The 22,543-nt window shown below is 39.9% G+C and overlaps 1 protein-coding gene across 1 annotated transcript in view; it reads left to right on the top strand.

Annotated features, from left to right (window-relative positions):
* The window catches only part of LOC149205696 (Transducin/WD40 repeat-like superfamily protein), a 171,102-nt gene that overhangs the window by 18,077 nt on the left and 130,482 nt on the right, over nucleotides 1-22,543 (top strand). Inside the window, exons 3-4 of the mRNA XM_089395138.1 lie at nucleotides 18,744-18,861; nucleotides 18,963-19,064. Coding sequence (XP_089251264.1) covers nucleotides 18,744-18,861; nucleotides 18,963-19,064 — 220 coding nt within the window. The remainder of the gene's footprint in view (nucleotides 1-18,743; nucleotides 18,862-18,962; nucleotides 19,065-22,543) is intronic.

Below are 22,543 nucleotides of genomic sequence, written 5' to 3'. Positions count from 1 at the left end.
TAAAACCTGGAACCCTCATATGCCTCATGGATCCATTGGAGACGAGAATGAACTCTGGTGCACTTGCAAATATAACGCTCACCTCACATAATTTTCACCTCCAATTTTGTAACTTCCTCTTGAAGAGTGACATTGTGAGTGCCGTCTTTAAGGAAAATGTGAACCTCCTCCAATCTTTACCAAGCCACCCATAACTCCTTTTACCTCTTGCAAGCTATCATTCTGCACCATCCTCTCATGAAGTTAATAGTATGACATACAACAAAGTCCCACCAAAGGATCCAGTTGTGTGCCCATTGTTTGCGGGGGGAGTTTCCAAACTTGTTGAACAATGGCTTAGAATTCTTCGACTCTAAATGTGAAATATTTAGTTTGAATTCTAAAAACAATGGCACATCATTTGAGTGTTGTGGAGAAATGAATGTTAGAATTAAAAGATGATATGATCTAGTCACATCTTTAGAACATCCACTGGGCGAAGCTTGCTAGAAAAGGCTATCTTTTGTCAAGGACCATAAAAGCGATTCAGTTGAGCTTGGTGCTCTTGCCTATAATAGGTCCTATTTCCTCAAAAGCTAGTAGGACTTGTGAGGGGAGCTCTCAAGGCCAACTCTAGACAAGTGACAACACTATGAGGTGTAGCCCTATTGCTACACAATCTAACAGGGGTCGTAGGAGGGGTAGCTAAGGGACAACTACTAGACCAAATGACAACAATGGGACAAAGACCCACTGTCACCTCAGTTAGTGTCCCCTGCTCTTTACGAACTTTCACCGATGGGAGGAGTCCCGGTATGAGGGAAATCACTTCAAATGATGGGATCAATGATAAGATATTGAGTGATTCCCAAGGCCCATTCAAAGGAGAGACTCAATTAGGGCTCAATGCTTCAAGAGAAGCTAATGGCTCTCCAAGAAAGACCTATGAGGAAGACCTAGACTTAGGGTTAGGGGTATTCAATAATGGCAAGAATGCCTAAGATCAAGGCTCCAAAGATGATAAGGACCTCTCAAGAAGCTTTGTAAGATGATTATATACCTTTAAATAGGCTTTCACTATGCTTGACAAAGACCTAGAATGGGACCACATGAGACCTAGGGTTTATTAATAACAGTGGGAGAGACCCTCCAAGGAGCTCACTAGGTCAAGATAGTGTAGGGAAAGGGTTTAGAATGATTTATGCCACCAAATACTATGTGCAAAATCCCTCAAGAAGACCTCTCACTATGACATTCAAGATGGGCATTCAAAGTTCGAGCTAGGGTTTGGGTTTTCTCACAAATGAACCATGGGAATTGCATGAAAAATTGAGGATTCCTAGAGGAGACACCAACTCAACTCCTTGTCTAATCGGAATAGAAAAATCCCCCCTTTAATGGAATTCACATGCAACCCCAGCTAGGCCGTCTACGAGAGAGACTAAAATTTTTAGGAGGAGAAAAAGAGAGATAAAAGGATGGTGACCACCAAAATTCCTTGGATCAGTGCCTTCCCCTTAGGCTATGGAGTCTATGTGATTCAAAATCCAGCTAAAATTTTTTTCAAGGAGTTAAAAAAATGATGCCCTAGTACCTATTTTTCAATAATTACCCACCCAAGATCAATGGAATTTCATGCAAGAGAAACAAGTTTTAATCCACTAGGAACATTCTTCTTCTTGTTATCAATGAGTAACATGCACAAATTTGCAATCTAACAACCTTTTACAATAATATTCAATAACTAGGGCACAAAAAAGAAAGAGCTAGTTGCAAACTTTCACACATTAGACATTATCATGAAAATTTTTCAACAAAATTCACTTATAAGATAACAAGAGGTATATCCAATCCAAGATCAAGAAAGCAGCTCCAAGAGACAACGAATTTAGCTCTCAAAAATATCAAAATGCATCAAAAGAGCTCCAATAGACATTTAAGAAAAAGTGCGAATTTCTCAAGAGAGAGATATCCAAGTGTGATGATGATGAACTCTCACAACGGGAGAGGTCTCTATCTATATGATCCTCTAAGAGTTCAAATTAGCCTAAGATGCCGCTAAGATTTTTTTAATGTGCAAAATAACGTAACTTTGGTGACAAGCCCACCAAATAACTCATAATGTAACAAAGAAGCCATCCCAAATGAGCTGAAAATGGTAAAATGGTGATGGAGAAGGGCCGTTGGAGGGAGTCGGTGAGTCCTCAAGGCGCTATAATGAGAGTGAGGGCTCCATGAATGAAAGACAAGGGGATGGCCCCTTGTTCTCCAAGCAAAACATCATATGGTGCTCCAAATTGGCTTTGAGGCACAAGTAGTGGTCTCATGGGTTTCCTGATGAAAGATAAACCTGTAAACTGCTCCAAATGAGGGCACAAAAGATGGTGCTTTCCCTCCCATGCCTCAAGGATGAGACAAACCTTTTATGGGCCTTGGATTAGCTATCAAACCCTGTGTAGAATGGTAAGCCGATTGGGGGCACTGCTGGCATAAGTGCATCATCTCTCATATAATGTGGGCAATGAACAAGCTGCTAAAGGCGCTGAGGTTGCTCATGGCATGAGATAATGCTTTATCACATGATGGAAACCATGGTTTTCAATGCTCCCCCTAAAAGTGTTAATATGATCCTCTCGTGAGTTTGGATCCTGTATAGGGAGGCCAAGCCCAAAGTGAAACCATTTGCCAATCTTGTATAAGATCCAATGTGTCCCCTTACCTTTAGATACAATAATCATTAGTGAAATTGAGTGAATAAGCTTGTTAATCAAGGGCAAAAGTGGAGACTTCATAGTGGGTTTTCTCTTCCATATTTGGGGCTTTGAACATGTAATGGTGTTACCTCCCACGGTAGGAGTAGCTAATAAACAACCCTATTAGGTGTTCCCAACCCCTAGAGGGAAGGATATGTTCGAGGTAGGTCCTTCAAGTGGTAGGTGTCATGTGGATAATGATGAGGTGGATGAGGACACAGGGGTCTCAAGGCCAAATGCTATGGGTTGAAGGGCGGTAATGATGAGGAGTGTCCACATATTTGGGTATATGAATGTAGGAGGAAGCAATCATGGTACGTGAGTTACCCCAACCTTTGTTTTTCCACCCTTCTTCACTTGCCTTTTATTGATTTTTTATTTTTTTATTTACTGCTCGGGGCTCTAGGAGATGGGAGCATGATGTGTATGATATAACAATGATTACCCCCTCAAGGTGGGGTAGATCATCGCCCCCAGAGGTTGGGACATACATGGGTTCATTGATGATGTAGGGGGCTCTCATAGGGGCCTTAGGAACCAGGGTGATGGCTATAATGATAAGGGGTAGAGCTCATGTTTGGATTTTGCCCATGCGCTAAATTTTATTGTCCCGACCATCTTTTGCATTTTGTGGTATTATTTCCTTTTGTATGTGGTGATCAAATGATTTTATCTTTTATCTTTTTCTTTTAGTTGCATAAACCTCTAAGGCATTGTTCCAGGCTTGACCTAGACATTTGGACAGGGGGAGGGGGGAGTATCAAAGCCTTGTGTACCCAATGGTCATGTGGACCCAGAGAGGGAAGATGATGAAATAGGGCATCTAATGCATGGAGGGGAGTGAAAAATATGAAATGAGAAAACATGACCGCACTACCAAAATCAGGGTTTCCCAAGTAGTGCCCATCTTAAAGTTGCAAGCCAGTAGAGGAGATCCCACAGGACTAGGGTTGAGGATTAACCCCCATTTAACGTAAGGGAACAAGACTGCAATCAAAACCCTTCTGTTGATTTGGTGTATCATCGGATGTGCTCTAGCCATGAAAATTGATGGAGAGGCTAAAAGCACATGAGATCTCCAAGACCCAGAAATGGTTTGGAGAAATTCCATCTGGTTAGAGAGATATTAAAATAATTAATATTTTTAATGGAGTTCCTAAGTCTAAACTTAGGAAAATTAAAATATTAATGGGTATTTATATAAAACTGGGTGAGAATGTTCTAAATGACATGGATCAAGCCAAATTTAATCTTAGCTGTTGATTAGAGATTTAATCTCGGTCGTTGAAGACTCAACATAAAAAGTATAAGAGGAGGCTTGAGGGTCAGTTGGAGAGACACCAAGATTGATCAGTCAGTTTGATTTTCTGGAGTGGGGTTTGTTGAGAAAATTCGAACAAGTGATCTGAGTTGCAACAAGGGGTAGTGAGTACATAACAGAGAGGCAAAGATAGTGCCTGAGGGTCAGCACAGTGACTAGAGAGGCTGACGCAGAGGCAGCCATAGCTACGCATAGGCAGTAGGAGCCACGCAGAGGCAGCCATAGCTACGCATAGGCAGTAGGAGCCACGCAGAGGCAGCGAGTGACTGCGCAGCGGCTAAGGGGCTTGCGTGGGTGACGCAGAAGGCTAGAGAGCTGATGCAGAGAGGCGGAGGGCTGACGCATGGGGTTTTAGAGCTATGTAGAGGCTAGCAGGGTTGACGCAGAGCCTTGGATAACTGCCAGAAGGATTTTCGTGGGGCAGACTTGCTGAATCTTTGCTTCCGAAAAGAGGTATTACTGCCAGATAGAAATCTCTGTTGGGTGAGCCAGTTTGGCACCCTAGATGTACTCAAGAAAGCTGCTTCATAATAAAACCCTTAGAACTGCTGCACCGGTTTGCCCAAGTTGGGTTTTTCTGGGGACGATTGTCCAAAAATAATAGTATCCCTTATGTGTTTGTCTATTATTTCAGTTGATGATTTGTATATGAGTTGAGACTGCATTTGTGTTTATTTTTAGTATTTATATGGTTAAATAACTTGTTAAGGAATAAACAAGTAGGTGAAATAAACCAGATAATGCAGGAAGAATTTCTGACGTGTTAGATTTAGAAATTTCAACAACTTCCTCCTTCCAAGTCACCCATTAATCCATACCCAAGTGTGCCTAAGAAAAACAAGCATAAACATCCAATTACATAATGAAAATCCATACCTTTGGGATGGCCCACCTTGAAACATACGATCTCGACAGATGGGCGAGGGGACATATGATTGGTTCAGGGAGTGGAGACATCTGGAACAATATCAGCTACACTGGTGGCTATCAAGGGCTGGTGGCTAAAGACAAATCTTAGAGAAAAATTTCTCTTATGGGGTCGCCATTGGTTGTGGGTAACAGGGCCACTGTCACCACAACCACTACCTCCTGCTCTTTAATGGATTTTCACCACAAGGGGGGCTTCCCTATGCCAGGTCACCTAATAGATATATCAAGTCAAAGCTTTGGAGGTGACAAAGATAGGCCTAGGAGATACTCAAGAACAAGGTTCAACTAGCTCAAACAAGGCAATGTGTACCCTTCAGAAGGCATATCTAGGGAACAAAGTGACCTAGGGTTTGTGAATAGGCAAGGTCAATAATCTTACCGAGGTGCACAAGGCCAGGAAAAGGCTTGAATAAATAGATATGATCAACCTTAGGAACAACAAGCCTTCAACAATCTCCAAGTTGAAGCCTAGGGAAAGACTAGAGTTTACCTAGGGCAAAAATTGCTTAGGGAAATTGACGTTAGCGCTATAATCGAAGAATTAGCCACGGGAAGGAGGTGATTTTGAGGCAATGACTTCATAACCATGTGTTAAACCCTTCCACAAGCCAATACATCTACTCTAGTTGAATTAACCCTAACGTTAGACTAGTGGCTAGAGAGAGAATTAAGTTTTTGGATGATTTGCGGCGTGATCAACAATGTGAATAAGGCCAGTGCTTGACCTTGGGTGATGGACTCTAATCGAAGATTTACTTAGAAGAAAAGACTAAACCCTAGGATGGAGTAAGGGAATATGAAAACCCTAGCTTCATACCCCAACTATCATTTTATGAGGGAACAAAGTCAATAAGGACAACTTAACATGAAGGATCACTCAAGGGATTGTCACACAAATTCTTAAAAGCATAATGTAATATCCCATTTAATTATTTCGATAAATTTCCCAGAAATCCGCTTTAGAAAAATACACCAGAATAAAAATTGTATAATTTTACCAGCACAAATAAAAGTGCAGATGAAAAAGAAACTCGAAATGCTGCAACTTTAAATAAACACGAGAAGTATGTAGCAAAAATCAACCTTATTTTATTAATTGGAATATGATATTACATGCCAAATCTGGATCAGAACCGTTAAACACCAACAAGATATCTAAATGGCTGACAATAACTCCTCCAATGTTATGCCCTTGCAAGAGATTTTATTGGCCTTTCCGCAAGATCACCGCATTAAGCCGAATGAGTAGATCTAATTTGATCCCTTGTCTTTGAATGGCTAGGGCATATCTCTCGATACCGAAACCCCTCCTCACTAGATTAGCTAGGGTGGATCACTGACCATTGAAACTAACCCTCTACATAATCTGGGCTCTCACCTAGACAAGCTCCAAGAGCTCAACTCAACAACAACCAAACAATAATCCTAAATGCATGCCTAAAAAGTGAGCTCTCATCTCCTTTAACAGTCATGTACTATCAGAATACCATGGGTAAATACCATAGGTCATCTAAATACAATCGGTCTTTTTCGTCTTTTATTAAAGTGAATTATAATATTTCTTTTTCTTTAGTAACTTTTAATTAATTAATTCTCCCATAGCCCATAATTAATTTTAATTTGTAACCTAGAATAATGAGATAATCTCCTTTCCCAATGTTTGGAAAAAGGGATGTTATAGGTAATGCACACAATACCATTGTAAATATTCCATAGAAATTTTTTCAATAATACTAGCACATAGGAACCCTAAAAATATCCATTCCATGCAATAGCCATGAAGATATTCAAATACAAAGAATTCTTACAAGAAAAATGCATGAACCAATTCTTTATTGCTCCAAAATGACATCTCCAAAGCAAGAGAATAGCTTCATAAGCCAAAAACTCCACAATAGATCGCATCTCCACAAGATACAAGACAAATTTTAGCCAGGTTGAAATCACTAAGAGGGTCGAATTGATCCATAAGAGACGATCAAAATGAAATGGAGGTAACCTCTACTTATATGACATCTACCCCAACTTTTTTTTCCCTAATGAAGCCCCTAATAACAAGTTTGACATAAATCAACTTGGGTTACAAGCCAACCCACTAGCTTAATGACAAATTAGACCATAAATGCTCACATGTGTGAGCCATAACCTCTCATAATGTTGACGTCATGCCCTATTAGGGCTGCAAATGCCATGCCAAGGTGTGCTGAGGTGTCCAAATGTCTCAAAGTGCCTAGATCATCTAAAATTTGAGGGAATGCCCTCAAATCCACCTCAAATCCTCCTCGGGGGTCCCAAGTGCAGCTAGGGTGCCATCTTGTGGTCTCCATGAATCTCCAGTGGTCCAAATAAGGCCTCCTCTCTCTAGCGTTAGGGCTTCTTCAAGTGCAACACGCCCTCCCTAGTCTCACAATGGGAGAACATCCTTATATGGGCTCTGAATCAAGTCCTCCCCATCAGGTTATGTCAAGGCCAACTTGGGGGCACATTGGGTTTAGTGGTGTCATCATGAAGAAGCCTCTGTGCTAGGTCAAGGTAGATCAACATCTTAGGTCTTGAGGGTGCTCTGGGACATGTAACACTTGCTCATGCTATTAAGAGGCTCAACTCTCTCAACACTATGTCTGCTAAGGCCATATACTTCTTTGAAAGCCCTGGGTACTTGTGGAGTGGGTGCCCTCAAGCCCTGGGTTGCTGTGGACTGCCTGAGAAAAACAGCATGAGCTCAAGTGAACGCAACCATCCATCAAAGACTAAGATCACTAATGCATCTAAGTGGACCAAACTTTAATGTTAATGACATGTTAATACTTCAAACAAGGATGAGCTTTATATATCTAACTAAACCAAGTCCCGTAAAGTTGTTTCCTCCTTGATGTAGGTGGCTAAAGGTGAACTCTATTTGATGCTTCCCACCCTCAAGGGGAAGTGATAGTTCCAAGGTCAACGCCTCAATCAATAGGTGTTAGTTCAAATATGTGGAAATGAAGGGGAAAAGGCTTCATGGCCAAGTGCGATGGTCAAAGGGAGCAACTGATGGAGTGTCCATATGTTAAGTTTTAGGTATGTTCTATGTTGAGAGCAAATTTACTTCAATTTTCCATATTAGCTCAATATCAATTCTAGATTAGCAATCACATTTAGCATGATAGTAAAATGCAGATAGAACATAAACATAAATCACAGAAAACAAGCCAAGACAAGAGGACACAAGATGTGGTGCCAGCCAGGGACAAACCCCAATGTTGGGAAACCCTTGATCAATTCTTCTTATCTGTTCTTCAATAGTTAAGCGGAGAGAGAGATAATGCATATACATCAGAAGTCAACATTTTGACTTATCAAAAATAAGAGCAGAGATCTTCTCTAAGAAGATGTCACATGAGGTAGCTGATCTGGACTCAGGTGATTCCATCACCTTGTTGTACCTATCACTGTGCTGCACCATCATACCATGTCCATCATCACTGTGCTGCACCATCACCATGTCCATCATCACCGTGCTGCACCATGCTGCACTATGCATCACTGTTTCAGAGATTACCACTGATGTAACCTTCATTGAGATCATGATCTTCAACTCCAAGATCATATCTTGTGCCTGTGCCTTACTGTAGAGTGAGACGATGTATTGTATCAAGGCTAAGGTTGTTACTATTCCTGGAAGTACATCAAGACTGCATCATACTAGATCCGAATGATACCTCTTGAGGCTGTCTGTCTACATTCATAGGTATGCCCAGGATCTCTTGTACATCTCTGAGACCTATTACGCCTTTAGAGTTATGGCAAGGTTGTAATACATATACATATACATAGTCTGATGTTCATTGTCTAGTGTTCACCATGATCAACATATGTCATGACTGCTGGTAGATCATTGTTATACTGAGATAGATATGTCGAGAATAACAACCTGTTGCTGCGTCCTTACACATGGTCATGGCTGCACCTAAACCCAAGACATTGGTGCAGTCAATACCCTTCTGTGGCTCTTTGTTTTTAGGACAACGTATAGACTTCTTTCGGACAACGTTTAAGGCTTGTTGGAACACCATCTCATGAGAACGTATGAATCCATATTGACTACGACTTGGAGATTGTGTTTAGGACAATGTATAGAATTCTTTTGGACAACGTTTAAGGCTTGCTAGAAACTCCCTCCTTGCTGCTAGGAGATCCTCATTTTGATTGCATATAAGACAATGTAGATGCCTTCTCCTTTTGACTGTAAGTAGGGCTAGGGTAACTCCTCTTAGGGCAGCGTATCCTCTTAGTGACTCCTTCCACCAAAACCCAAAGACAAGTGGAGAGGAAGAGACCATAAGAAGAGTGTGTCCAAATGACTAGCAAGCCACCTCGTTTTATACTTAAACGTTGAGCACAAGTGGGGGCAATTTTGTTGCTGGTCGACCATGATGAATTGTCCCATAACACAAATAAACTCATATCTCCATGAATACATGTCGGAATTGGATGATCTTTAGATCAATCCTACACTTCTCGACGAGAGGAATCCAAGAAAAATATCAGTTGCCATGAATAAGTAGACCCACATGGAGTTTGGCCCTAGTTGCCAATTTTAACACCATATCCTAAGTGTATGAATGTAAAGGAGGGAGAAATCGTGGAGACATGAATTACCTTGCTCGACCCGATTTTTCCACCCCTCTTGTGCGTCTTTTACTTCTTCATTATTCCTTGTACTACCACATATAGCTCAAGGGTTAGAGCTCGCTCTTTATGATGTAGCACTTTTATCACCCCCTAAGATGAGTCAGTTCATTGCTCATCAAGGTTGGGACATGTAAGAGTTTCTTTTGATGTAATGGAGCATCATGTGCTCAGGAACTATGTGATGGTTAATGAGGAGGTTAGAGCTCATGCTAGGCTTTCGCCCATGTGCTAATCTTATGTCTTGACCATCTTTTTGCATTTTGATTTTTTTCTTTTTCTTTTGTTGTGGCTATGATATGCTTTTTCATTCTTTTGGCTGCATCAACCTCTAGGGCAATGGTTATCTGACCCTACTCAAGGAATGTGAAGTTTGAACACATGGGTGCCAAATCCAAGTGAACCAATGACAAGTTAGACCTGAAGAATGGAGGTGAGATATGGGGCTTGTAATGTGTCATGGAGAATATTAAATATGGTGTAGGGGACAATGAACATGTTATCTCAATCATGGTTTTCCAATTAGTGCCCCTCTTATAACCCTATAGCCTTAAGGGAGGTCCCACTGGACTAGGGATAAAGATTAACCCCCCTGCTAATGTGAGAGAACAAAATTACAGTCAAGATCGGTCAATCTTCCAGATCACCCCTTCATCCATACTAAATGCCCAAATAAACAAGTATAAGCATCTGATTGCACATTGATCAAAGTACCTTTTGAATAACAACCCACCTTAATCCAAGTGTTAATGCCAGATGGTGAGAGACACATGGTTGATGCAAATGGCAGAGGCATATGGCATATCATCGTCAAGTAATTGCTGTCAGGACTCAGGGGTTGATGGTTGGCTAGCTGTCAAATGTAGGTGAAAAGTTTTCTCTTATGGGGTTACCCATTCTGGTGGGTAATAGGTCCAGGTGAACCAACCCTCACAGTCTAAGCCCTTTTGTCTAAAATTAAAGTAAAAAATGACAAGAACATCCTTGTATCGACACCTAGCTTGCTTCTTCAAACCATTGATCATGGTACCCTCGCCTTTACACTGGACCCCATCCCACTGCACCATGTTAAAACCCCCTCCAACATTCCACTCTATCTTTGAAATAGAGGAAGCCATTCGACACTAAAGGCAAACCCAGTTAGAATTGAGGTTAGTGGTGTACATTTTATAAAAATTGAGAACCTGATCCTGAATTAGAAGAGTGACCCAAACACACCTATCCTCATGGCTTTGACCCAAAGTAATCATGAAACTTTTTAGAGACAGAACAAGGGTGACCACTACTCCACTCCCCTGGCAATGCTCTGATCCCAAAAACATCCATTCCAACAATTATTCATCTGGTTCTGAAGCTCAAATCCACCTGTCACAAGTTCTTGTAGGAAGACCACATTAGGTCAGACACACTTCAAAACACCTCTATCAAACTGCATCTGACTGGTAATTGTCAGGCCTCACATATTCCATGATAGTGGGGAGAGCTTCATTCAAATGGGAGGTGAAGCTTTAAGATAATATATTGATTGGTCATCTCAAAACCCTTAGACATCCAACAATCTAAGCGCGCTTGAGCCATAGGCGATCTAGGATGGGTGATCTCCTGGGAAGTCCTGGCTACCGGGTGCAAGCCCCGGGAGTGATGATTGACGCTATGTGATTCATTTCACTAGTTTCAATCCCACTTCTTCACCCTTGTGAGCATCACCCGAGGCAATGAGTGCTAAGTGAACTATTCAAAAATCATGAGAAATTAGTCAGTTATGACTACCTCTCATGGAAATGGTCATAGGTGAATGACTTACTTAGCGCAATTGAATTCCTAAATGATATCTAATATAATGCACTGCGAAAACCCCTCAATACTTAAATTCAAAAAGAGTGGAGGGAACCCTACTTGAATGGTTCATGAGGCACAATACTTTCTAAGGTTTTGCAAATGGGGTAGCAAGCTAAGTGGGCTTGATTGTGGTAAAACTCCATAGTTAAGCGCGCTTGAGCCAGAGGTGATCTGGGATGGGTGACCTCCCGGGAAGTCCTGGTTACCAGGTGCAAGCCCTAGGAGTGATGATTGACGCTATGTGATTCATTTCACTAGTTTCAATCCCACTTCTTCACCCTTGTGAGCATCACGCGATGCAATGAGTGCTAAGTGAACTATTCAAAAATCATGAGAAATTAGTCAGTGACGACTACCACTCATGGAAATGGTCATAGGTGAATGACTTACTTAACACAGTTGAATTCCCAAATGATATCTAATATAATGCACTACGAAAACCCCTCAATACTTAAATTCAAAAAGAGTGGAGGAATATCTACTTGAATGGTTTATGAGGCACAATACTTGCTAAGGTTTTGCAAATGGGGTAGCAAGCTAAGTGGGCTTGATTGTGGTAAAACTCCACAGTTAAGCACGCTTGAGCCAGAGGCGATCTAGGATAGGTGACCTCCCGGGAAGTCCTGGTTACTGGGTGCAAGCCCCGGGAGTGATGATTGACGCTATGTGATTCATTTCACTAGTTTCAATCCCACTTCTTCACTCTTGTGAGCATCACCCGATGCAATGAGTGCTAAGTGAACTATTGAAAAATCATGAGAAATTAGTTAGTTACGACTACCTCTCATGGAAATGGTCATAGGTGAATGACTTACTTAACGCAGTTGAAACCCCAAATGATATCTAATATAATGCACTGTGAAAACCCCTCAATACTTAAAATCTAATGAGTTATGGGATTTCATTTGTTTCCAAAGACTCAGATTACTGTTGAGAATTATGGCTTGAACAATAACTTCCACATAGATTTAGTGTGGACATTGGAGATGTAGTTTGAGCTATTTACAAAAAGTAATTCTATTTTTGAAAAAGTAACTCTATTTTTTAATTCACTTTCGTAAAAAAGATGGAAGTCTTATATTTAGTTAAGTCTAAAAGAGTGTCTCATGCATGCATGACTTAGAGTAGGACTAAACTCAAAAAAATTAGGGTTTTGCTCTTTGCTAAAAGTATAAAGACAGGTCAAGGTAGAGGCTTTCGCACAAATGAGCAGTTGAGAGATTGTTGGTGGGGATAGGGGGAGGAGGTGGGATTCAGATAATCTAGGCAGCTTTGAACAGCCCATAGTATAGTTTCATACAATCGTATGAATGCGTACAATACAACACATGTTGTCGTACATACAGACAATGTAGGTGTACATACAGTTCATAGAGTCAGCCATACAGTCAATACAGCCAGGCAGTACAACTGTACAATTGGAACTACTGTCTCGATAGGTTGTTTTGCTCAGTTCAGTGTGATTTCAGTAACTATGCAGTGTTGTTTTCTGTGGGCATCTTGTGTAGGTTTCCTTGTAAGTTTTTTGAAGGAATTAAAAGCTGATTGTGAAGGAGTAATTACCTGTTTCTGTGTGAAATTGTGTTTTATGCTTGTGCTATTTAATCTCTAGCTATTGTGTGATTACCCATGGTTTGAATTTAATTTAAGCATTAATTAAATTCAACAATTTATTATTTAACTGAGATCATAAGGACATTAGTCATCTAGGCTTGGGAATTTTCACAATTACTTGTTGGCTTGTCCACGCTAGTGGGGTAAGAAATTCCCTTCCACTTTGAGTTTGACTTGCCAACCATGCTCAATTTCCGTACTATTGGACACCTAATGCGTTTCTGTCCTCTTGCTCTTAGGATATGAGGTTCAAGGCAGGTGAGGTTTCCCCACTTCCAAGGATGCATTGGGAACTGAAGGCTTAGCAGTTTGACCACCAGATTGTTTGGTAGCACACTAGATGCAGCAATAGAAGAGCCACTTGTACTTGCACCTGATAATTGATTGATCATAGTCAATACCACTAACTTCATCACCAAAGCCACCAACCGGAATGCCACCTACTCTTGAATCTGCACCACCATTTAAGGAATCCCTGGCCTGCCACTTGTACCCTTTGAATAGCCATAACCACCAACACCTGCTCTGAGGCCACAAAAGAACCCCTTGCCCTTGCACCTTGAGAAGAAGGGATCACAACAATGCTTGTACTTGTAGACTCCTCTAGAGTGGGTTTGTGTAGAGGGCAGTGACGAATCAAATGCCCTTCTGCTTGGTAGGAAAATCAGACATTCAACATGTTGAGATACTAAACATTCTGCTGTTTGAATCCGCCAATAGTGTAGACTGCAATGAAGGGGGAAGCTTCTGCTTCAAGTCCACCTCTACTCACACATGCGGGTTTGCTCAAAAGGAATTACGTCGACCATTAGGGATGAGAACTTTACCAAATTGATGGGCAAGGATCAACAAATGGAGGCTTATTTGTTAGAAGAGTTGGAAACTCTAACCAAAGTGGGTAATTAACCTTCCCACGATCCTCTGAGTTAAAATCTGCCCTCCATGAGTACAAATTAGCAAGGGAACCAGCATTGTTCCAAGCACCATCCTATAACAAATGGTGAGCTATAGGATGCGAGTTAAACAATAGATAGGCATATTTTGAACCTAAACCCCAGTAGGGGTTCAAGGATATACCCTTGGCCTCCCAGTTCAACGAACACCAATGATTGAAAGCATCTTCATTTGGCATTTGACATAAAAAGAATAGAATCACTCTTCGAATCTCCAAATGCATATGCCCCTCAACATACTCCTTGTTGTCAACAATGAAGAAGTTGAAGTTGTCAGGATCCATAGGGGTGGGACATCATTCTGGATGGACGATTAAGAGGGGATCTTGGTCTCTTCGAGCATGGGCACCACATGCTGTTGCTTTGAAATCTCAGTAGAGGCTGGCTTTTCTTCTCGTATCATTAACTCCACACTTGCAACCACCAAAGTTCTGTCTCCATTTGACACTACAAGCCCTAGACCCTCAGCTTGTGAAGTAGTGCCCTTTTGTTATAGAGGCCTGGTCACTGGTATAGAGATATCCATTGTCTGGTAATCTGCACTCAAGACTGTCATAAGCTCGCTTCCTAGGGTGCTCACGTTGCTTTCTAAAGAGGAAGCAGAACCCTTCGCTATACCTGAGAACTTTTCATTCAATGAGCACACCACTGTTTGAACACCTTCCTCACTCTCAGACGAATTCAGAGGAATATAGTAAAGGGGAAAAGGTTCTTTTGAGTGGCTACACGTCAATACACATAATTAAACCTAGGAAATTGAAAATGCTCACAATCTCCAAAGACACATCTTGTAGACTCTGCATCTTCATTTGGATCTGCAAACCCTTGCCCATCAAAAAATCGACTCAGTGAAAAGTATGCCCCTGTTGATTGGTATGACAACTGTACACCTGAATCATTACTACTATAGATTACATCCATATGGAACTGTTGTGAGTCTCCTTCAACTCCCAAATCCCTTTTCTCCTCCATTACTTTCCTTTTCCTTTCTCTTTCTTGGAGAGACCCTGCAAACTTGGATACTAAACCACTGAAGAAACCCCTTGTCAAACTACATGCGGTTGTATTGTCCTGTGTCGCTGCAGTATGAGCCTCTCGTGCATCTGTATGACAGCTTGCAACATCCCTTGTGCCATCTGTACCTTCGTTTGTACCCTTGTGGAGAATTCAACCGGTTTTGATATCCATATCTTTACCAAAAAAGAAAAAAAAAGATGTCACTGGATATACTGATCCGAATTGGATTCATATGAAAACGATTGGCTATCGGTTCAGGACCAGTGAGGACTGGTGCAAGCAAGGTTCAAGGCTATGGACAAAGTAGGGGATAGGCTTTATGGCATTAAGGGCCCAATCCCATCTTGAATAGTGTCCGCACTTGCAATAACATAGTCACCTCAATGTAAACATGGGAAAATTAAATATATGAATAGAAAAAATATTTTGCTCTTATGTGAGAGAGAACGAGAAAGAGAGAGAGAATGGTGTATTAAAAGAATAAAGAATGAAACACTGTTTCTTTAACGTGGTTAAAAGAAAAAGGACAATTGTCAATAAGTAGAAGCAAACACTGAGCTTGGGGAAGCTGAAGAGTTTTGGATGCCTGGTCTTCCAGCTTACCCCCCAGTTGAGCTAGGGGAAACTGAAGAGTTGGGGACGCTTGGCCTTCCAGCTTATTCTCCAGCTGAGCTATTCTCCTATTTACTCTTGCACCTCAAAAGAGAAGGGGCTCTTTGGCAAAGAGTGAAAAGAATTGCTGCTGAAATACCAACTGAAAATGGACCAGAGAGCCTGAGGGTACTGTAACCTGCACATTGCCAAGAAAGAAAGAGCCTGGCTGAAGCCAATTGAGTTCTGGTTTTCCTAGTTAGGTTTTCAGGGTGAATACTGAGTTTTCTTTCCGGTGAACTTCTCTATTGCTGTGTGATTTTCTGCTTATGAGTTTTTAAATGGATGTGCTGTATTTCCAGTGGCTGCTATGCAATCTTAATGGCTGTTGTGTTTACTTATTGATCTCAGATTTCATTCCCAGCTATAGAATTGGTGGTTTCCTTTATAGTTACAACTTTTACGAGTAAATGATTAAATCTAACAGCCCTGTATCTTTCTCCCTTCATCAATTTCTGAGATGCAAGATCAATGACTCAGATAATATGGCTGCTGCGTTAAATTGACGGTTGGTAGTAAGAGCAAACACCACTGTGGTTTGCCATGTCTGCCATGAGCTGTCTGTTGGTTTTTAGAGGCTTATGTGGCTACCTGTAGACTAATGGGGGCAATATACAGCCCAACACAGAGGAAGCTGTCTCGCAGCAGTATGGTCCAATCCTCAATGTTTGGGAGGCAATACAGGCAGTTTTCTTACCAGTACTGGGTCATATGGGCCATTTTATTATTAGTAGAGGGCTGTACGCCACAGCTTCCCTGCTCCATGGATGGTCACCCCTTTTCCTCATTCAGCATATGAAGTGGTGAAGGTAGCTGATTGGACCAGCTGTTAGTTGAATGGGCAGCCATCTCTTTGTTTTCTGATCCTCTGCAATTTTCGCAAGTGAACTCAGAATTCAAACTTGAGTTTCTTTTTTACAATTTTGTATATGAGTAAGTGTATGGGGTGGTGAGGGTTAGATTATGAGGTTCTTTAAAGGATAAGCATGACTTTCCTTTCCTCTGTTAATATTGTTTAACATGTTTGGCGTACAATGAGTATTGGCCAACTCTCATTTGCATTAACAGGTGATGTTTACAGGAATCTTTAGAGGAATCATCGATGTTCGAAATTGTATAAGGTTTTGTGTTAGTGAACCAGACAGGCTATGGGTCTACTGGTTACGGATCATATACATAGTGTGGATATAGATGTATTTTAAACTTACCTTCTTTATTGTTTTATAGAGTATCTATTTCCAGTATAGTTTCTAATTCGTGGGGCCCATCTGTTGAATTCTGTAGCTATGGTTGGTCTTCATAATTAATATTTTAGCCCTTAATGTATTTGTCATGATAAATATAAAGCATGCTCTTCATGCTATTGTCAAAAGAGAAATTTTAAGGCACGTTCTTCATGTTCTTTTCAAAATATAAAATTTGAAATTTAAATTTTTGGCTCCAAACAAGCCAAGTTAGCCCTCCTCGTAGTCAAGTCGGCCCAGTTAAAGAGGCACCCATTCGGCCAGCCAGAAGTGTATATATAAGGCACTCGACCTCCTCTCCTAGGCACAATTCGGATCACACACAAGAAAATATCTCTGTTCACTCAAGCAAAGGAGGAGGCTAGGAGGATGAAGAAATATGAAGATCTCTCTCTTATTTGACCTCACACTTGTGGTATTCTGTGCTGCTGTCCTTGCACCTGTGGAACAAGATCAAATTTCTGAGGTATGTCAGAGCAGCAGGACCGAATTTCTAGGTGCAGAAGGAGGCCGAATTTCAGCCTAATGAAATCAGATCAGACCAAGTTTGTTGGGCACACTTATGACTTGACTAGGAGGCAGTAATACCAGGTTTGACCAAGTCTACTTTGCTGGTTAGTTTGACCTTGTGATTGACTAGAAGATCTAGGTGTGTCTCTTGTTGAATTGAAGAATTTCTCTAAGGAAAAGGTTGCTGGGTTTTCCCCCATGTGGATTAATTTTTCCCAGGGTAAATGTTTGTGTTCTTGTTTGGCTGTCTCTTTATGATCTGACTGGCATTTAATTTCTACTGTTGAGATCTTCTGTGTAATTGCTTAATGATGAATATGAATGCAAGTAAAGAATAACTAAAGAAATCGTAAGAAGTAATTATCAGTTTAGAAGATCTTATGAAAAATCAACACCATCTATATCTCATTTAAAAAAAATTGCTTTTATGATATTTCCATAATTGATTTTAAAAATTGTTTTCCAGTATCTCCATACTTGAATCCACCAGAAAACATTCCCAAATGTTTCTGTGTGGGAAACTTTATGAAACATTTCTCAGAAGATTCCCAAGAGCTTCCATAAAGGGTCTGTAGTGTCTGTACCAGAAGCATTTTCCTTAAGGAAATGAGCTTAAAGTCCGCAAATTTTTGTCCAGATATTAAATAACTTCAAGTTATTGATTTCTTCAGTCTCAGGATTGGTTGTGTTAGAACTGGTATACTTCAGGAGATTCCCATGATTTTATTCATATCTCAAACCTATGCATTTATTTATATATTGAGTTGAATCAATATAATAGCAATTTGGAGTCCATAAAGTTATGAAGACGGAAGATAAAGAAAATAAGAGAGTTGGACTCTTGGGCATTGCTCAAGATAAGACAATTTTGGGTCATTTGCTCAAGCTACGACCTGGTGAATGTTTTAGTACCATCGGGAGTCTATTTGTACTTCTTATTATAGACTGTATAATGTGATAATGCTGTGTGTAAGCTACCCACTACTTGCAATGCAGGTGCGATGCTTTCATTGACAATCTCGTTGCCATTTTTGTGTAACATTCTCTCTATTCTTTTGCCTTGTTTCTTTGTGTGTGGATATTTTATGGGTGGATATGACAATTATCCTTTATTTGCTTCTAATGGGTAGTTCAAGTTTTCTAATGGACAATTTAGCGAGGGACTGTATGGGTATGTTGGAGGAAACATAAGGAATCTGGATTACTTCAAATAGTTTGTCATTAAGTTGTGCATTATCTGAAGTGTGTGATTGGTGGACAGGCGTAAGGTATACGACGAATATAATGATGAAGAGGTTGAGCTAACAAAGGAGGAAATCAAGTTTATTAGTAGATTACGTAAAGGCACAATACCTCATGCTGATGTCAATCCATATGAGGTTTGTTTTGCATGTTTGAGAATGATTAACGCTGAATTGTGTCTACCTGTTTTGTCCAAATGAATGTACGGTAGAGCTAACAGAGTTTTTCCATTTTGCAGCCTTATGTTGATTGGTTTGACTGGAAAGATAAGGGTCATCCCTTGTCTAATGCCCCAGAACCCAAGCGGAGATTTATCCCATCAAAATGGGAAGCTAAAAAGGTACATTTAGTTATCCATGCCTAGACTAACAAAGTTGGTGTTATTAATTGACATAATGTTCTAATGTTGATAGGTTTTTATATGAAGTACACATGCAATTAACTATATATTCAGTTTAGAAATAGGTTTTCTCAGTTGTACTCACCAAGGATTATTTTATTCCCTTGGGTATTTTGCTTATATTGTGAAGATGGTTTATAGGCATATCTTGAAATGCAGGTGGACTATCTTTTATATAAACATAGCTTAGCATTTCTGTATGATCTTGTAGTTAATAACCTCTCAATCAATAAATATTGAAGTTTTCTTCAGTATGGGTGTTGAAAATAGTAGCGAGAAAGGTCCTTCTTTGACTTGTGCCTTAGTCAAAGAGACCAAGAAGCAGTTTTCCTTAGCATGCACAAGTTCCTAAAATTTAGGACGAATTCCTATAAGTTAGGACAGTTCATGAAACCGTTTGTCTAATGTGTATAAGTGGAAGGCTCAGTTGTTGTCTTCTAGTGCGAGTTAAATTTGGGAAAAGGACAGTTATTGAGTCTCGGATCTAAATTGAGACTAGACGAGTTACAAGAGTCAGTTTGACTCAGTTAACTCATCAATCACAAATTGACTTCCTAAAATACAACTTGCCAGAAGATGACAAACAATGGTTATTAGCTGACAAACAATGGTTATTAGTTGTCTTGCAAAGTGGCCAATGAGAGACGGATGCCGATGCTGAATTGTGTGAGTTTCCCTACTATTGCTAGTGGGTTTGATATTCGTCAATTGAATTAGATGGGATTGCAGTTGGCATTGTTTCTTGTTAATATTTTGGTAATCTTGTCTTTGAGTTTAATCACGGGTGGAATCCATGGGACTAATGGCATATCAAGGTTGGAGTGAACAAAATTCTAATGGAAATCATGTTAATGACGGCTATACAAATTATGGTCACTTGAATCAAATATCTTCTAGTTATTAGCATGCTGTTTTGGAAGTTGGTGGCTATGTCTGGGATCAACCAGTTGAAGTATATGGGTATGCCTATGGAATCCATGAGACTTAGGGTGCTTTTCAATTTCTGTCTAGTGGATTTGCGGAAGATTACAACAATTCTTTGGAGGTGCTTGAGTATTTGTTGATGCAGTTTCAATATGATGAGGATGATAGATATACTAAACCACAAACCATTAAGTCTAATTCAATTTTATATTTTGTATTATATAATTGTGTTGAGGACTCAATTTTTAAGGGGATGACAATGCTATGAACATAATAATAATAAATAATAATATATTGATTTGTTGCTTTCGGATCCATCACGATATACTAAAAAATGATGAGTTAAATAGTCAATGAAAATATGTGTCTTATAAAAAAGACACGTCTCTTAGTATGAATTTATGAAAAGGCACACCACCTAGGTATTTATAAGGAGTTCCCCATCGTAATACCATAAATTCACTTATATATATATAGGTTAATATCCAATAAAGTCTCAAGACATAAAACACTTACTACAAATAAGCTATGTGAAATGAAGGATAAATTAGAGAGCAAACCAGGGATATAACTATGACAAAATTTTGATGGTTACTAAAGCATAAAACAACAAATAAAACCTTGACGTCAACCCTATAAAATGGTTGAAAATGCATGAAAAACATCAATTTTGCCTATCTAATGCACTTTTACACAATGTCTAATGCTTGGGCATGTATCACAAGTCATTAAATGCTGTAGATATAGGATTTTGTTGTAATGTTACCCTAATTTCCCATGAAGTAAAAAGGAAAACGATTTTAATATTTTGAAAGAATGGCACAAGATAGATGTGTTAGTTCCTTCTCAATCTAGCGCTGTTAATTTTAGGTATGTTCTATACTGAGAGAAAATTACTTCAATTTTCCATATTAGCTCAATATCAATTCCAGATTAGCAATCACATTTAGCATGATAGTAAAATGCAGATAGAACGTAAACATAAATCACAGAAAACAGGCCAAGACAAGAGGACACAAGATGTGGCGCCAACCAGGGACAAACCCCAATGTGGGGAAACCCTTGATCAATTCTTCTTATATGTTCTTCAATAGTTCAACAGAGAGAGAGATAATACATATACATCAGAAGTCAACATTTTGACTTATCTAAATAAGAGCAGAGATCTACACCATGAAGATAACGTAAGTAACTGATCTGATCTCAGGTGAAGGCATACTGCTTCAACTGAGCCTCCAAGGTGATTCCATCGCCATGCTGCACCCATCACTGTGCTGCACCTCATCATCATGCTGCACCGGTCACTGTGCTGCACCCAATCACTCAGCTGCTCTCATCACTGTGTTGCTCCCATCACGGAGCAGTACCTCATCATCATGTTGTACCCATCATCAACACGCTGCTGCAATGCATCGTGTTGCTGCTATACATCCATGCCTATCATCACCATGCTGTACCATTGCTCTGCACCATACTGCACCATACATCATGCTGCACTAATCATTGTTGCAACTAAACACGCTGTCTCTAACACCACGCTGCATCCAACATACACTCATCCATGCTTACTGTAATATATATCATTATGCTGCACATACAGCATCCAATATGCTGCAACCTATTTACAGTTACCAGCCTTAGCTGCTTGCTATGGCTTGCAGCCTAGCAAAGCAGCTAGGCTATGGTTGTTTAGGCTTCTTTCATATTCAGGCAGCGAAGAGCTTCTCTAGGACAACAACCAAGTCCTCTAACAGTCCTCTTTAACTGCCTCTAATAACCCTCCTTAATCTAACAGTCCTCCTACACAATCCTCCTTATGGATTGCGTCTAGGGCACCAACAGGACACATAAGACTGCGGTTAGAAGCTCAAATGGATAGGTCAGTGTTACTTGGGAGTGGGAGCGACATTTTCAGAAGCTCCGGGTTTGGGAGCGAATCCCGGAGCGTTTTTTATATAATATATGTATATTTTTATATTTTGATACATATATGTCAACAAAAACATGTAGAATGATGAATTAGATATAAAAAACATAAAAAAAACATAGATTGAACCATATAACAACAATCATCTAGAAGTTATAATCTTCATCAACCACGTCCACAGGTTAGTAACATAGTAATATACAACATATTGAGTCTCATGATTCATCAATCTTAAAGTTTCAAGCTTTCAAAATTCAATATATAACATTTATCATCATTGATCACCAAAATTGTACTTGTAAGCTAAGTGTAACCATTACAACAAATAATATCTAACGTGAAATGAAATGTTATAAAATGAAATGAAACAACTTTCAACTTTCATGAAGCATCATATTCATAATTCATTACTAATGAGTTATAATTGCCAACTTCAAACTTTTTTGTTTGTTTGTGTAAATCAGCTTTTGATATTAACAAAAGAAAATATAGTACAAAACTTCTGCATCTGCAAACTACGGGCCGCTTTACAGCAGGCCTAACTTCAGGAGACTAAAAAGAGTAGACA

The sequence above is a fragment of the Pinus tabuliformis genome, chromosome 1_2 (assembly GCF_031772625.1).
Source record: "Pinus tabuliformis cultivar Carrire ecotype Pingquan chromosome 1_2, CPIR1, whole genome shotgun sequence".
Lineage (NCBI taxonomy): Eukaryota > Viridiplantae > Streptophyta > Pinopsida > Pinales > Pinaceae > Pinus > Pinus tabuliformis.
Note: the sequence above shows the minus strand (reverse complement) of the source record. Positions and strands in the feature narration are given on the sequence as shown.